Source organism: Argopecten irradians, chromosome 8 (genome assembly GCF_041381155.1).
Source record: "Argopecten irradians isolate NY chromosome 8, Ai_NY, whole genome shotgun sequence".
In the NCBI taxonomy this organism is placed as follows: Eukaryota; Metazoa; Mollusca; class Bivalvia; order Pectinida; family Pectinidae; genus Argopecten; species Argopecten irradians.
In genome coordinates, this window is record NC_091141.1 from 5414222 (window position 1) to 5431670 (window position 17449).

The following is a 17449-nucleotide window of genomic DNA, read 5'->3' on the forward strand; positions in this document are numbered from 1 at the left end:
ACCCTTAATCTCTAACAAAAGTGAAATTAGTTTATCTTATATCAGTTAAAACAAAACACACTTAATCTCATTCAAGATTGAAAATAAAACTTCCTTTAACGAATATATGAATTAATTGACATACATGATTAAGAAAACTGTCACGAAAACTAAAACCGCAAAGTTGTTTACAGGGAAACAAGATGGCGGTCACCGATACAAACAAGCACCTGCAACACTGAAGTTTTTCGATAACTATCACAAATGAAGTTTATTGTGGATGTATCTGTACCCGACACTTAGATAAATCGTAAGTTGAATAACTTTTTATATGATCAATATGCGCATTATTCTTTCATTTTTCACCATATGATTTCTGAAACACACATTCCAGACTTAAAATCATGAAATACTTTACTTAGTCCAGCTCTATCTACCATTAATAGTCCACTATACACTTGATGTACAGGTAATCTTACTTTAAAAAAAAACAATGATACACACACAATTTAAAAAAAAAATAAAGCTATGTATATATACATATCTTTATTTCGACTGGAAGGATGTTTTATTTCTCAAAATTAAAACATATACAGCTGTATAATACAAAGTGTAAATGTAGATTTGATGACAATAATGTGTACATTACATATTGTAAAACTGTTCACAGATCATTGACGAGAAGATCATGGATGGTGATGAAGATTCCAGAACAGCCTCCCCAAGCAAGGAGGAACTCCGACAACGTAGACTGGCATACTTCAGAACAAAATCCACTTCTAGAGAGGAATTATCAACAGAAAAACCAGAACAGGGTATTCCACCACAAGCAGTCAGTAAAACTAATAATATTACAAATACCTTTGAACGAAATACTGATATCAATAAAAATATAAAGGTGAACTCTTCTACTAGTTTTAGAGATACAAAACAACACATAGAAGCTAAAGATTATTTATCTTCGCCTGACTTAATTCCTAGGAATCATTGGTCTCACACCAATTCTACAGAACCAGCTAAAACAACTGAAACTTCTTTGTCGCTGAATCTTGACAGAGATGCTGGAGGTTGGGATGTAAAGAATTTTTCAGAGAGAGATTATCCAGATGATGACTTTGACAAGCTTAAAGAACAGCTGAAACAACAGACGGTAACTTCAGGTAATGATGGTTACAATGAGCTTGTTGAACGCCTTATACAGTGTGCCAAACGAGACATTATCCTAAGGGAGGAAAGCCAGAAAAGTGATAGACGGGGGAGTGCTCAGAGCTTACCACGGGCACCAGTCATTGAGAAGAGAGAGAGGGATTCAGGACTACCTGTAGATTCAGATGGTAGGAATGATAGCTATACACATGTAAAACAGAAAACTTTTACAACGAAACCTGTGGATGATGAGGAAAAAAATTGTCGTAGAGAAAATGGCAAAAGTAGCCATTCTCATGATAATCAAAACATGCTCCCTGAAAGACATAGCTCAGGCCAAAATCAATATATAATGAGAGATTCGCAAGATTTTGATGTGACTAATATGTTCCAAAAATCTGTTGACTTTGAACATCTAGAAAGTATTGGTCTTCAAACTCATAGAGCTGAATCGGATCATGAGGTCATCACTAAAACAGAGGAACAAAATCCTGACCCATTAGAGGAGAAGATAAGAAAGCAGTCTCCAAGGGTTTTAGATGAACTGGCATCCAATGATTTAAAAGGAGTGCTCGGTGAAATTAAGTACAAAGCATTCCTTGAGAAGTCAATTAAAGAAATTGAAGAGCTTCATCAAGGTCAAAATTCAGACCGATCCATCGACAAACAGCCAAAACCAGCATCAAAGAGACAAAATAATGTAGAGAGGAGTAGAAAGACATCATCAGGTGATGTCCTTGCTACTCAAACTCAAAAATCTGTCACTCAAACTGTAGATTCGAGACAGCAGACAATGGCAAACATGGACACAATAGATCAAGACAGTTCCACTCTAGTTAATGGAAGTCTAACGGAAATTACACTAACTGACCATGATGGCGGACAGGAATCAGCTCGCCCCCTTCTTAATCGACCGAAATATGACCCAATTAAAAATATATTCCAGCAAACTGATGAAGGAAAAGACAACAGCACAAAAACTTCTGTGTCTAGAAACTATGAACAAGTCAATGTCCCACGAAACGTAGTGTTTTCTTCTTCTCAGATATATCAACAGGCTTATAAGGGTGGATCTGGATACGAGTCGCCTACAATGTATCCCTACCACCCAGAAATGGCAATGAACCCAGCCATGATGCAACATATGGCAGGAAATCCATATGGAAATATGTACAACTCAATGCAACCCAACCCATATTACAACCCGATGGCTTTCCAAGGTCCACCGGCATCACCTGTCCATGGCTCATTCATGTATCCATATTATCCTATGCAGGGTTCATTGCCTCCAGGGACACCAGTACGTATGCCACACCCCTCAGAACAGACTGGACCAGCAGTTGAAGCCTACTTACAACAGTTATCTGCAAGAAGTTATCAGTCCTATGATGGATCAGAATCTCATTTGTACAATCAATACCCAGCAAGTTATAATCACCCCTTGTCAAAGGTGCCTCATCCTCCTGATACAAAAACATCGTCTAGTAAAAAGCCCCCTCTTCCTAATAACACAAGCATGAAGTCACCAACGGTTCAGAATATGAAAATGGGTCCGCTACCTCCTCAGATGTTTTATCCTCCAGAACATTACCCTCCAACTCCACATAGTGTTCACTCCCTTCCTCAGCCTGCCCCAGGATCTCAGTCAGGAGATGTACCAGAATTTCATCAAAACTACTTACAACAACCACCCAAGGGTATACCCTACCCACCACCCCCAGAAAATGTCGATCTGCAAGCATACTTCCAGTTCCTCGAGTCTCAGGGTTACCCTGTACCCTACCAGGCAATGACATCCCAGAAGCAGTCTGGTGCAGAGCTCTTCATGGAAGGAGGTACAAAACAAGGTATGGTAGATATGCCAACATATACATGTACTGCTAAAATGTAAAGTTAGGAAATCAATGATCCAAAAAATATGCTTCATTTACAAACAGAATAGACTGATGTATTTCAGTTTTACATTATAAGTGAAATATGTTTTATATTGCAGTGTAAAGAAATCTAGAACAATTTCAAATATGGGTAGGGGGGAAAGCTATAAATTAAATTGATCATTAGTCATGGGTAATTGCACTGTATTACTGCAGTATGCTACATTTCTGTATTTTTTGTGACAGCTTCGTATGAGATGATGGTGCCTCGCCCTCCCTCTCAGAGTAAGAAGTCCAATGCTTCACCCCGCATTAGTAGCCGCCATGAAAAATTGCTTGACAATAAAAAATCTGAGAGTCCACGTCAGACACCAACCCGAGAAAGTATGGATGATCGCACATCTCAGTCCTCTCAACGACATGTGGATGGCATCAGACAGTTCCACGAACAAAAGTAATTATAAGAAGCTGATAATTGGTTCAATTTTATGCCTCTGTCCTAAAGTGTGGGGGGGGGGGGGGGGGCATTAAGTGCTATCTACATCAGTCTGGTGTCGCGGTCTGTCCTGTCCTGTTTCATTGCATCACATCCTATCCCGTCCTTTCCCACTCATACATGGAGACTTGGGGATTTATATCTTATGACAAACAACAAACATTTGGAGTCAAAATTAACATCTATTAACATTTTGTATCAGATACGTTTATCTTGACTTAATTATCACATAAATGTCAGTTATTATTTACATTTCATGTTTTGTAATACAAAATTTAATACTACATGCGTAGATATATTCTGATGAAAAAATAAAGTTATATAGTTGAACATGGTCAATAAGAAAAAATGATAGATGTGCAATTGGTAGTCTGGTTACTCATTAAATAAAAGTTACTTGTGTTTTGAAGATGAACAGATTTTTTTTTTGTTTCGTGCTAGAATATATATGGGATTGTTTGATGAATCAGGTTCATACAATTTAAACACATCGTTTTTAAATTTTAAAGGAGACAACAAAATGAGGATGAAGAAGTGTTAGAGCGCCAGAGAACCTATGCTAAAGCATCCATAGACAGGTATTTCAACTCTCTCGAGAATTTGTATCGACGTGAAAAGGCGAGTCATGTGGATAGAGACGAGGAAATAGAGGAAGAAAAAGATGGACGCGACTTCTCTGGCAACGATGACAGAGAAACTATGGTGAACACAGAGGTTACCGTAGCAACAATAAAAGCAGGAGGTATTACTGACAGAATGGAAAAGCTTGGACTAGACCTATCCTTCCTAAGGGATGGTAAAGATCACGAGAGTCACAAACAGGTAACTGTTCAGGCGGACAACAAGGGAGATAACTCTAAAGACAAGCGTGTGATTGTGTGTCCTGAGTGCGGAGAGATCAATAAACCTTATATGACCTGGTGTGGAGACTGTGGCGACGTTCTGATAGGGGTAGAACCAATTCTACCCACGAAGAAAAAGAACCGTGAAAAAAGACAGGAGAGAAAAACTGTGGAAAGTAAAACGGACAAAAACGTAACCTTTAAAGATAAAACAGACAGTCATTGTGATGAAATTATAGATAATAGCTATGAGTCACCTGTATATGGGGGCTCTCCCAAGGGAAAATCATCTCCAAACAAATCAGAGAGCAGAGACAGTGGTCGACCGTCCAGTGAAGATTTAGACTGTGGCCGAAATGAGAAGGAGGTCATCGATATCTGTGAATCTATAGATGACCCTGTTGTGAAAACATTCATCAAATCTTACTTTAACAGGAAGAGACAGGCACTAGAGGAGACAAGGAAAAGCTTAGAGGGAGAGTTCCAGGAAGTATCAAAAATTCCATTGGATGAAGAGGAGTGGGAAAATCATCAGCCTCCGTCACAAGACACTGAGAATTTAGACGATCTATTTGATGATAAATTATTGAGAAAGGAGGAGATTTGGCTCCATGAACAGAGGACAGCAGAGGTAGAAAACAAACCACTAAGGGGGAAGAAAAGTGGGCCACTAGACATAGAGGTGTTCAGTGTGGCTGAGACAAGAGAAAGTAGAAACTCCAGCCGGGTGGAGTGTGTTGTTCCAATGCTGAATCTCGTCAATAGTAGTGATGAAGAGGATGAAGTACGGGCAGATAACTCTAACGATGAACCTCTACGACCTCCAGTTAGCATGTCTATGGAAAGTGATGACTGGCATCAGATGTTTGAGCAGAAAAGTAGCGTTCCCCCAAGTACACCTCCCGTTCCTCCTCTGGTAGATCTCACACTACCTGAGAACCCAGCAAAAAGTTTTCTGGAACAGATAGTGGAGCAAGATGTCTCAAGCAAGCCTCCCACAAGTGGTGAACCAAAGAAAAGTTCGTCTAAAAACCAAAAGAAATCTAAAGTAAGAAGTTCCACAGAAACACCTAGTTACCAGAGACACTGGGAGCGGTCCAGTATAGCGTGGGGCTCGTATAACCCCCGGGAGCTTTCCACTAAGTCAAGCTTGAAAGGTCCGCAAAACAGCAAAGCCAGACCGTCCAGTGCAAGTCGACGACTGGTCAGTAAATCAGTCAGTGTGGACAGTATCTCTCAGCCATATGATGAAACACCTTCTAATAGTGAGGCAGCAAGGCAAACTAAGAAACCACGTCCTTCCAGTGCTGATCTCTCTAAAAGGTAATGTTGATAGTTACATTCCACCATATTGTTAAAATATACATTGAAAGTGAACAAATTTTACTTAGGTCAATTTTTTCAGTTTTGTCACTTATTTTTTTCCTAAACTGTTTTTAAATTTTTTTGTGTATGAACCTTTATAAATTCAGGAAACAAAGACCAAGCAGTGCTCAGAACCCAAACAGGAAGACGACTGATTTCAGTGGAATCTCGTCAGATCGACCTCATTCCTCAGATGTACGACGTGGCCGTTTACACCATCGAAGTTCCTCAGAGACTGCTTTAACTCCAGGTGAACCAGAACAACCTTTATCATCTGAGAGAAGAACCAGTCCTGCTCGAAGAATTCGTACCCGATCAAAAGAGCGCACCCTTTCACAGAGCGGATCCCCTGATATAGTAGAGAATAGTCTGTTTGTTCCGAGACCCCCTAGTGCTTCTGATTCTGGTAGGACCGAGCAACACCTGCCTCCACAACCCTCATCCCAGCATGCTTCTACCAGCCCACCACAACCTCCACAGGTACGGAATCAGCCACCGGAGAACAGTACACCTTCTACACCTACCCCTGACAGTCCTGCCAGTCTGCCCTACGTGGTCGATCACAGGCTGCCTGCTGAGGCAGTGATGGAGCCACCACAAACCTCACATACAAGTAAGGAATGCAGTGTAGTACATTTCTAAATAAGCTTACTCGATAATCATTAGGTCTAACAACCGTAGTTTATTTGGTCAGATGTATTTTACAATATTGCAGTACAAATAATGATGGTTCAATTTAAATTAAGTTTCATATCTATATTATTTTTTTATGAGAACATTTGTTAAGTTGAAATATACAGGCTTTAATAGACGTTTCCATAGAAACGACACTTTTCAATAAAGGACAGACCCAATAACCCTATTTGGTGCTATATATTATATACTTGACTTTTGTATGCTTGATGGTGTTGCAATTAATTATAACTTGATATTGTTTCTATGGTTATATTGCATTTGACAGGTATTTTCATACATTAATTGTGTGATTATGAATATTTGTAGTGCTTTTTTTCTTGATTTTCAGATACAGAGTCTGTTTTGAATGCTTATTCAAAATATCATGAAATGGTAAGTTTAAGGCTTCTGACAAACTCTTACTATTTTGACTCAAAATATGATTTTAAAATCTGTAAAAATAATTAAAATAATGGTAATGTATTTTTACTATTCATTGAGAGCAACATACTACAAGTATCCCCTCTTCAAAATGTAACTTACTAAAAAAATGTAAAAAAAAATTGTATTTTCTTTTTTCTAAAATATTACCATGGTAACACTGGTGTTTCACGATTGAGAGCGATATGGTATATACCCTCTGTGATTATAAATGTAACTTTTACTGTTATAGACACCTAGGATACAGAAAGGTAAATTCTCAGCATGGCTCTGTTTGCCAGATGAGATCTTACTGCACATACTGTCATATCTAACACTAGAAGATTTGGCGCGATGTGCTCTTACCTGTACAGACTTCCATCGTGTAGCTATGGACGACTCCCTCTGTGAGTAATGCTTGTTTATTGTTGTAATTATTATGAAATAATTCTGTAATTGAATATCAATTGAATATTGGATAGGACATTTATAGAAGATAGCCATCAAGATTTGCTACGGTCAGATTTCTCAATGACTCTTTGTAAGTGGCTGGTCAATATTTTTATCATCATGAAGCAAACAATTCAGAAAAGATTTTAAACAAAGGCCACCATAGCCTGTATCACATAACTCATTGTAAGAATTTTACATAATCTATATCATTTTATTGTGTCACCTGCAACGCAAGGGCGACACTTGGGTGTCACTATGTCGGCGTACAGAAAATGTTTCTGTGCGATAACCTAGATATTTATTGTCTGATATCAACCGAATTTGGTATATTGCTTTATATCACTGAGATCTCGGATGAGTTCGTTAATGGACAAAATCCATCAATATTTGCAAGAGTTGCGGGACTTTAAAATCATCAAAACAGACAAATCTATGGTTTCCGCTCATTACCTTTAACATTTATTGTCCAATTTCAACCAAATTTTATAATGAGATCTTGGAGTGGTTTTATACTTGTCAAAATCCATCAATATTTGCAAGAGTTACGGACTTGATAACTTCATCTCATTATTAACAATATTTTCAACTGTACATAACTATTTCTTGTGATGCTGTGCAGACGACACCTTCCGTGAAATTCTTGTTTCTTTATTTGTCATAATTCTGTAATCGTAATTGTAATAAAAAAAAATTCTGTAATCGTACAGTATATAGATTGAATGTCAGATACAATATTTATGTACTATTAAGATAGCCAAACAAGATTTTCTAAGATCAGGTTTCTGGACTTTTTATTCATATTGACTGCTTACCTGTCTACTTTGCTTATTATATTTACTTAATATGAATTGTGGACTAAGTTAAAATTTGTGGTAAACTGGTATAAAAAGCTGTTATCTCAAACTGATATATCTATATGACTAGAAAACTCCTTTCTGTGATATAATGTGATTGTTCTGAATCAGTACCCAATTCTGTTGATACAGGGAAGTACATCACCGTGAAGAAGAAACATCACCTCACCGATGAATCTCTGGCCCAGATTGGAAAACGACATCCTGCCAGTCTGGCCTTCATCCAGTGTCACGGGGACAATATCACAGCACGAGGACTGCGGGACTTATTCAGGGAGTGTGCTGACAGTCTAAAGGCAAGTCTCTCATTATAATCAATAATCAGTCAGTCAGAAGTTTGTAACCTTTATTGGTCTGAGGTCAAGGTAATGTAAACCAACTTACTTTCGCAGCTACTAAATTTGGTGATTTCCATTTCAAAACAACATTACGAAGATTGATATTCACAGATTTAAAATTGAATGGAAATTTGGTTCTAATTCCTTTCAATATACATGTATATGGTGTTGATATTTATTGGTGGAGATAAACTTTAAATTTGCAAATTTACTTTGATTGCCAAATTTGCAAAATTAAATAGCACACCCTCTATTAGTCTATCATTGGCATGCCATCAATTGGGAGGTACTGGGTAGATATATTTAGTATATTTAGGTATGTATGAAAAATCTAAGAGCACAAGACCCCTTATGTACAGTATTTCCCATACAGACATACATTCTATAAAAAAACATACTTATGAAAATCTTAACTCCCCTATGGAATCAATGTACATTATATGATTATAACCCATACACTATATGAAGAGACAGATATCAGCATACACCACATAAACATTTTTGTTTATGTTTGATACAGGAGCTGAACCTGTGTGGCTGTAGTCGTGGTGCTCTGACTGGAGATTGTATCCTCCTCCACGCCTCCGCTCGCTGTCACGGCCTCACACATATAGACGCTAGCTGGTGTAATGTGACAGACAGTGGAATTGGTGCTATATCTGGGTCATGTGACAGGTAAGAGGCTAAAAATATGAAATGTGGCAGACAGTGGAATTGGTGCTATAACTGGGTCATGTGACAGGTAAGAGGCTAAAAAATATGAAATGTGGCAGACAGTGGAATTGGTGCCATAACTGGGTCATGTGACAGGTGATAGGCTAAAAAATATGAAATGTGGCAGACAGTGGAATTGGTGCCATAACTGGGTCATGTGACAGGTGAGAGGTTAAAAATATGAAATGTGACAGACAGTGGAATATGTGCTATATATCTGGGTCAGGTGAGAGGTTAAAAATATAAAATGTGACATACAGTGGAATTGGTGTTATATCTGGGTCATGTGACAGGTGAGAGGTTAAAAATATAAAATGTGACAGACAGTGGAATTAGTGTTATATCTGGGTCATGTGACAGGTGAGAGGTTAAAAATATGAAATATGACAGACAGTGGAATTGGTGCTATATCTGGGTCATACCTCTATAAATAGTCATATCAAAACATAATCCATCTAGGTCATGAAAATGCACCTCAAATTTAAATGTATTCATGAAATGATTCATTACTACGATTGTTAAAATATTGCTTTAACACTGGGAAATACAATGAAGTCAGTGTACTTCTGAAGGTACCTTCTGTGACATATTTTCTGCAATGTTGCCTTGATTGATACCAGTATTCTCCTCTTTCTGTGTCCATAACCACACATAGCTATGGCTAGAGGATAGAGAAGATACTTGGTGGGAATATTCTATTATAATACTGGTATGTATTTAACCCTTTAGTCATTGTTTTAGGTCTTTAAAGTAGTTTTTATCTTTCATTGTTTCATTTTCAGACTTGAAAGTTTGTGTATAAATGGTTGTCAAAATGTCAAAGATGAAGGATTGGAAACTGTTATAAAGAAGCATGGGAAAAGGTAAACTAGTCTTTGATATATTTCTCTTAGTTACATTTCAGTGAGTGATGCTGTAATATCTTTAGTTTATTGCAGCTTGGGCTGTTCTTAAAAAGTATTATATAATATCATTGAAAACTTACCTACCTACTAGGTGAGGGATAACTTATATTTTCAAGTGAATAAAAATAAAGTAAGTCAGATCATGCGATCTTTTAATATTCAAATGTTTGCAGATCCTTTAATTGCTATTTTGTTTTTATTCTGTTACAGTTTACGACATTTGGAGATGTTTGGATGCTTCAATATTACACCAAAAAGTATTCGTTTTCTAGCAACCCATTGTCTGAATTTACTCAACTTGAACTTGGGACAATGCTATAAGGTAAAAAATATTACCATGGTTATAAAATAAGGAAGGTGAAAAACTTTCATTCCTTTTCCTGAGTAAATTCTATGAATTGTTGTGACAGTGTTTATTGAATGTATTAATAGGTTATAGATGGTCTTATAATGTGTCCCTTTTATTGCCCTAGAATTTCTGTATCTGATGGAAATAATGATTCCGTTGTTGTTCCAGTTGACTGACTCCTGTATATCCCAGCTATCCTCTAGTCTTGGTCGAGTGGAAAATCTTGATCTTCGGGGATGTAAACAGGTAAATAGTTAATCATCACAAAAATGGGAATTGTGAATTTTTCTGGGAAAAAAATGTGCATTTATGTACTAGTATACTATTATTTAATCATTAGGTTTTCTCAGATGTTCTCAACCATTTTGAAATTATGTGTGTGTATAATATTTCAGGGGTTTTAAGATACTAAAATGATTCAATGGGCAGAGAACAATTACTTAATGCAGTCCCAACTCCCGACAATTGTGACTTCAAAAATTAATGTCAAAATATGACGTCACAATCATCGGAAGGTGGGACTAATCAATGGTAAGCTTTACCAGTACTTTAATGATGCCATTTTGGTATCTTTATTTTCATTTTAAAGAGATGAAAAGTTGAATTATAATCAAAAACTTAGGTCAGTATTGTGTTTTATTCAGATCAAAGACAACTGTATACGTTACGTGGTGAAGAATTGTCCTCGGTTACAGACCATCTCCTTGGCCAACTGTCCTAACATTACAGACGTCTCCATGTTGGAAGTATCTACATACATCACAGACATAAGGTATGCTGGAATATTATTATCTCCCCCTTTTACTGCCGTGATTGCCTAACGGTTGATGGTAACAGCGATGTACTTGCTGCGCATCTTGCACAATACCTATTGCATATTTGGCTACAATATAATGATAGATGCGAGTTGATTGGTTGGTTGGCGTGTCTAATATTGTGTAATAAGATAGATCTGTACTGAAATCAGCGGGTATTGCCGTATTCATAGCACTGCAGGGTTCTAGGTGATAGCGAGAGGAGTAAAAGATGGCTGCTCAAAGTGAAAACTTTAGGAATCGCTGGATCCCGGCCTCCTTGCTTTTAAAGAAGAGCTATTTAGTTATGTGGTAACAAGCAAAGAGCCATTGAGGTTTTTACGCCCACACGAGGTAATGGACATGACCATCCCTGAAGTGTACAAGCGGATAATAAAATTACAAACACCAGAGAGCAAGGCAAAATGAAGTCTGAAGCAGAAAGCCCCTATGTCGGTACACCAAACACATTGCAAAACTTCTAACGCAATGCAAAATGACTCAAATATTAACGAATGTAATATACTAGATTAAATTTTCTACATACGTTCTTCTTATCAAGTGCAGCCATATGTACGTATTTATGTATCAAGGCAAATTCCACCTGCATTGGAGCACCCGCCTATGTGACGGTACAACGAAATCTGATACACTCCATAATAGTTTAGTGTCTATGACATTTAAGAATGAACACTATTATTAATACAAATTACCTGCATATTGCCTATCAAACTCCCGCAGATTAACAGTGTAACGCGTTCGTCGCGAGAACATTGTCTGATAAACTCCGCACACTCGTTTTATTGTCTGGTGTCATATAGACTTTGTAAACTCCGCCCCTCCAGACGATTGACAGAACGACCAGTCAATAATATCTGACGCTCAGCTTACCAATGTATTACATCAGTAATTTTGTCAACGGTTAGGCAATCACGGCAGTAACAGTCATTTTGGTGCTACAATAAAAATTGAAGATATTAAATTACAAGTCTTTTATAATAAATATAGTAATGAAATTTCTAAATCATGTCAGGAATTCATGTTTTGTTGTGCCTCAGTGTGTCTATTTGCTCATATTTTTGAGCATGTATGCAGTTTACAAAATAGATTAGAAAGTTATCAATCAAATAATTAATCAAAAGATACAGCATGTTATCTTGCCTTGTGCTTGCTTATTTTATGGAAAATTATATTTCATTCCAACTGCTGATATAAGAGGATGGCTTTGCTATGTTTGGTCATTATTGAACATAATATAGTATTTTCTTACATTGGTCAAATGATTCATTAATGAAAACTGTAGTACTATGTTTTTACTATGTTTCTATGAAAGTTTTGTCTACTATATTAATGTTACAGAAATATAGACATTTGTGGGTGTAGAAATATCACAGACAACAGTATTAGAGCCCTGGCTAATAACTGTCAAAACCTCCGCAATATAGATATCAGTTCAACAGGCTGTTCTCATCGCAGGTAAGGGAGATAACTCCAAAGTAAAAAAAAAAAATATTTCTGTGTTGTGATATTTTGTAACAAATCTTTGAATCTACAATTCCTTTTTTTCTATTCTTAATTTCAATTTATAATACAAGAGAAATACTATTCTGTCCAAGTAATACTGTCAGTTAGCGATAAGATTCCATTCGTTTTTTAGATATAAATATTAGATAGTACATACATTGCCATTAAGTATAAATGATGTATATTATTGTTCACAGTGTATCCATGTTGGCAAACTTTTGTAACCAGCGTCTGGAGACGGTCAAGCTGAACTTCTTGTCTGACATAACAGACCCTGTGATTATAAAACTCGCGAAACACTGTCGCAGGTAAGTCATCGTATTTTTAAGGTAATTACCGGTACTAAGAATAGTAACAAATAATACATATTTTATGTACTTTTATATATGTTGATATTATCCTGAGTTTTTAAGTCAATGATGACAGACTCCTTAACTGATTATTATGTACCTGTAGGTCATATATAAGTCTATCTTTATGCCAATATTTCTAAACATTTTCTTCAGGTTAGGAAGTATGATTAACATGTATGTAATGAATCTGTTACACAACCAGTTAATAGTTTATATGTGATGTTTTGATGATTACTACAATGTTAACACTGTCACCTTCATCAGACAAATCACCAGGCATCATAAGTATACCAAGGTCTAAAAAGTGTATAAGTTGTCTTTAAAATGAAAGCTGCAGATCGATGTTTGATGACAGACAATATCAATTTCGGCATGTTTGAATATACAACACTGTCATGATAATGGAATTTTAAATATGTGTTTTTTTAATGCATATATCTTGATTCAGAATTATTTGTTATACTCAACAAATATTTACTTTCAATTTCTTTTTGTGATCTACAGGCTGAAGTTGCTACACTTGTATGGGTGTACTAGCATCAGGAACAGTGATAAAATCAATGAAGTCAACGCTGGTGTGAAAGTGGAAATGTGATGTACAGTTCTGGTAGTACAGATTCCGATACTTCCTGTCAGTACGACATTGACAGTTGAAAGGAGTGGCTATTTCAGTAGTACATCTTCAGCGCCATGGCAGTTTAGGTTTTAGCCAACCTCCAGTTTTAACAGCCACTCCTGTACAACATCTACCCCAACTCAGATTTCTTTAGTGGTACTTGCTATAGAGTTAATTACAATTAAGTACATGTAAATAAAGAATCAATATATGGTCAGTGTGTTTTGAAAAACAAAATTGGCGAGCCACGTTATTTTTCTGACTCAAGCCAAAAATACGGCTCATATTTCAAGACACTGACCAAGTATACTTTTTTTCCTGCAACATTCATTAATACAACCTAATTTAAACTTACAAGTACTGATACCAACAATGTTTCAAATTGTGTTCATCTTTAAAATATTTTTCTCTCAGAAGTGGGCGAATGTGCCAAAATTCTTAAGGGTTACAATCTTGTCAAGAAGAGGAAAAACATCAATGGATTACATACATACAAACAAAAACATCAATGGATTACATACATACAAACAAAAACATCAATGGATTACATACATACAAACACTGTACACGATATTGGTATGCACGTTCATAGCCATTGCCCTGTACTACAACAAAAACTAAATAGTAAAGAAAAGTCCAAGGTATACATATACATGTAATATTAAGCTGATTATTTAAGGAATTATATCTGATATTTTAAAATTCTTCAAAGTACTGTTGTAGCTGTAGAGTTACATGTATGTGATAGATGCTACAAATACACCAATATATGTAATACTATAATTCTGTATATGGGATGATGCTAGAAACTTGCATGGAGCCTACATGAACTAACCCCATTGGTGACAAAACTTTAAGTTGTTCTTGATCTCAATCAGAATTTTTGTCATATCATTTATGACTATTAAAAAATTATTTAAGGATGTGTCTATGAAGGTCATGTGTAATGTATGAAAGCTGTATGTGAAAGTCAAGCTCAATGAATGAAGGCTACATACAATGTGTATGTATTACTTCAAAGAAGATTACATACAACATATGTGTATGTCTAGACTTCTGGTGTAAATATTGTGTGAAAACCTTAAAAATGTGTATAGAGCATGATCATGTCATGATTATGTTATGGTGAACAGGGTTGATACATGATAGAGGTTTTATAGATAATGTACTCAATATTTTTTACTTATTAAGCAGAATTTTATATTGTAAACTATACAGATATGTGTATACTATATCATCAGTTCTTGAGATTAAATGTATGGATCTAACTTTGTGATAATGATAGCTCATCCTGTCAGGGTGCCGTGATCTTGATCATCCTGTCAGTCTGCCGCTATCTAGATAATTCTGTCAGGGTGCCGCTATCTAGATCATTCTGTCAGAATGCAGCGATCTAGATCATTCTGTCAGGGTGCCGCTATCTAGATCATTCTGTCAGGGTGCCGCTATCTAGATCATTCTGTCAGAATGCAGTGATCTAGATCATTCTGTCAAAGTGCCGCTATCTAGATCATTCTGTCAGGGTGCGGCTATCTAGATAATTTTGTCAAGGTGTCGCTATCTAGATCATTCTGTAAGGGTACCGCTATCTAGATCATTCTGTCAGAATGCAGCGATCTAAATCATTCTGTCAGGGTGCCGCTATCTAAATCATTCTGTCAGGGTGCGGCTATCTAGATCATTCTGTCAGGGTGCCGCTATCTAGATCATTCTGTCAGGGTGCCGCTATCTAGATCATTCTGTCAGGTGCCGCTATCTAGATCATTCTGTCAGGTGCCGTGATCAGGTCATGTTATAGTGCTGTGCGTCTTTTAAGTCATCTGACCCAAAGATGACCTATTGTTGTACATAAAATATTTAAATATCACATTTCCTTCTTTAGAAGAGATCATTTTATGTTACCTAGGTTTCTTCAATTCCTTCTTGAGTACACCATGTAAATTGAAAAATGAAACCATGGAGGAGACAACTCTTAAAGGATGATTCTTTAATGGATGTACATGTAAAGAGATTTCCTTACTTTAAAAAAAAATCTTTTCCTGAATAGCTAATTGGGGGTGGTTTTAACAATATGAAGAGTTCAATAAGTTAGAGTAAGAAATCATGTGTGAGAGGTATTCTGTATTTGCATAGTACAGAGTTTTCTATCTTTGCAATAAGGTATTGACTGTGATATCATGTGTTTGCGAGCGTAATGTCATAATTTTCAAAGAAAACAATATAAATTAACTCACAAAATAATGATGTCACAATAGATACCAACTTACACAGGAGATGATCTGTAATATACAAAGACAGAATAAGAAGGAAGCCTAATTCTCCTTTCATGGTTTATTTTAATGACCATTCCTATGATATTGTTGACTGTAATATACTTTGTAAGATCAGTGTGAATATAATGATTTAAAAGTAATTCCAAAGTTAAGTCTGCTACGACTTGTATCACTTGATTATATGTATAAATATTATTTATAGACATAACTTTAATTATTTATTATAATTATGAAAGTATTAAAAGACACAACTTTAAGAATTTAATATAATAGTATTCATAGGCACTAATTATGTGCTACTAACATTTTAAAGTAGTGCAATATGTTTATTGATAAGAACTGTGATTTCTGTTCTATAGAGAAGAGATTGGGAGTCACAAGAAGAATTATATGAATGTAAATTACATATAAACAAACAGTATAAGGCAACGGAGAAACCTAGAGTTTAATTTTGTAATAGCATTCTGTAAAGCTGACTTATTTAATTAGAGTTTAATACAATATATTAGTATACTTTGTGGCAGTGCCATTATTTTAGATATACCACTATTTCAGTAGATATACTGTTGATTTTTCATTGTGCTGATTGTAAACAAATAATATGTTATTGATATAAAGCCATAATATTGTAGATTATTATTTGAAAATGATCTTAATCTAGTGCATAGTGTTACGTCCTTCGTCTATTCATTCTTATGTTTAACAACATGTCTTCCAAACCTACATGTACATGGTAGTATTTTTCTGTTATTTTATAAAGGTTACTGGAATTCATAATTGAGTGTCAAATCAGAGTTGAAGTCAGAGGGGAGAACACTGTCAATGGTTATACATGATAAAATTACCTTATTTATTAAAAAACACTTTTTATGAAATCCTGATGAGGTTTTAACCATGAAGAGTTCCATTTTACTATTTAGAATTCTACCTCCCTTATAAATATATCCAGGTGAGCGATACAAAACCTATAGACTGTATATATAATATATATGATAAGCTTCCTTCATAATAAGTAAATATTAATTTATATAACCATGGAAAGATATAAAGATTAATTCTTTCAGATGTCAATCATGCTTAATGAGATCTAGTCATTACCTATAGTTATTATGTATTCTGTATGTAATTCTTGATAGAAATTCATATTGAAAGTTATAATTTACAAAAAGTTATATTTAAAAAGTTTATAAAAATAGATAGTACATGTTACATATTAGCTTATTTATTTAATCTGTTAGCTTTTAACAGGGTCATGCAATTTATTTCTGAAACATCAAATTTAGATGAAACAATAAGGTTGGTACATGGTTCCCTAGGTTTGATAATGTCTTTGAAAAGTTTTAATAGATCAAAGCATTTTAACTTCTTAGAATTCCTATGATTTGTCAGACATGTCTCAAAGGATATCTCATGGAACATATCATAAAGTGCAATTAGGACTGTCATATCTATCTTATCATTAAGGCAACGGTTTCAGCA

General features: G+C 35.6%; 1 protein-coding gene across 1 annotated transcript; it reads left to right on the plus strand.

Moving 5' to 3' along the window:
* Positions 1 to 43: 43 nt before the first annotated feature.
* Positions 44 to 14258, plus strand: LOC138329168 (uncharacterized). The gene is made up of 16 exons (XM_069275955.1): positions 44 to 289; positions 650 to 2972; positions 3246 to 3453; positions 4005 to 5660; positions 5810 to 6315; positions 6727 to 6770; positions 7051 to 7204; positions 8237 to 8400; positions 8963 to 9117; positions 9939 to 10019; positions 10272 to 10383; positions 10579 to 10656; positions 11055 to 11182; positions 12564 to 12680; positions 12926 to 13036; positions 13586 to 14258. The coding sequence occupies exons 2-16, from the start codon at positions 668 to 670 to the stop codon at positions 13674 to 13676; spliced, it is 5910 nt and encodes a 1969-aa protein (XP_069132056.1). The 5' UTR covers positions 44 to 289; positions 650 to 667; the 3' UTR covers positions 13677 to 14258.
* The last annotated feature ends 3191 nt before the right edge of the window (positions 14259 to 17449 follow it).

What these genes read in the sequence shown, in the direction of transcription:
- LOC138329168 (XM_069275955.1), top strand. Translation starts at nt 668, where the DNA reads ATGGATGGTGATGAAGATTCCAGAACAGCCTCCCCAAGCAAGGAGGAA. An exon ending in ACCACAAACCTCACATACAA is followed by an intron (nt 6,316 to 6,726) that starts GTAAGGAATGCA and finishes CTTGATTTTCAG; the next exon opens with ATACAGAGTCTGTTTTGAAT. An exon ending in ACTTGGGACAATGCTATAAG is followed by an intron (nt 10,384 to 10,578) that starts GTAAAAAATATT and finishes TTGTTGTTCCAG; the next exon opens with TTGACTGACTCCTGTATATC.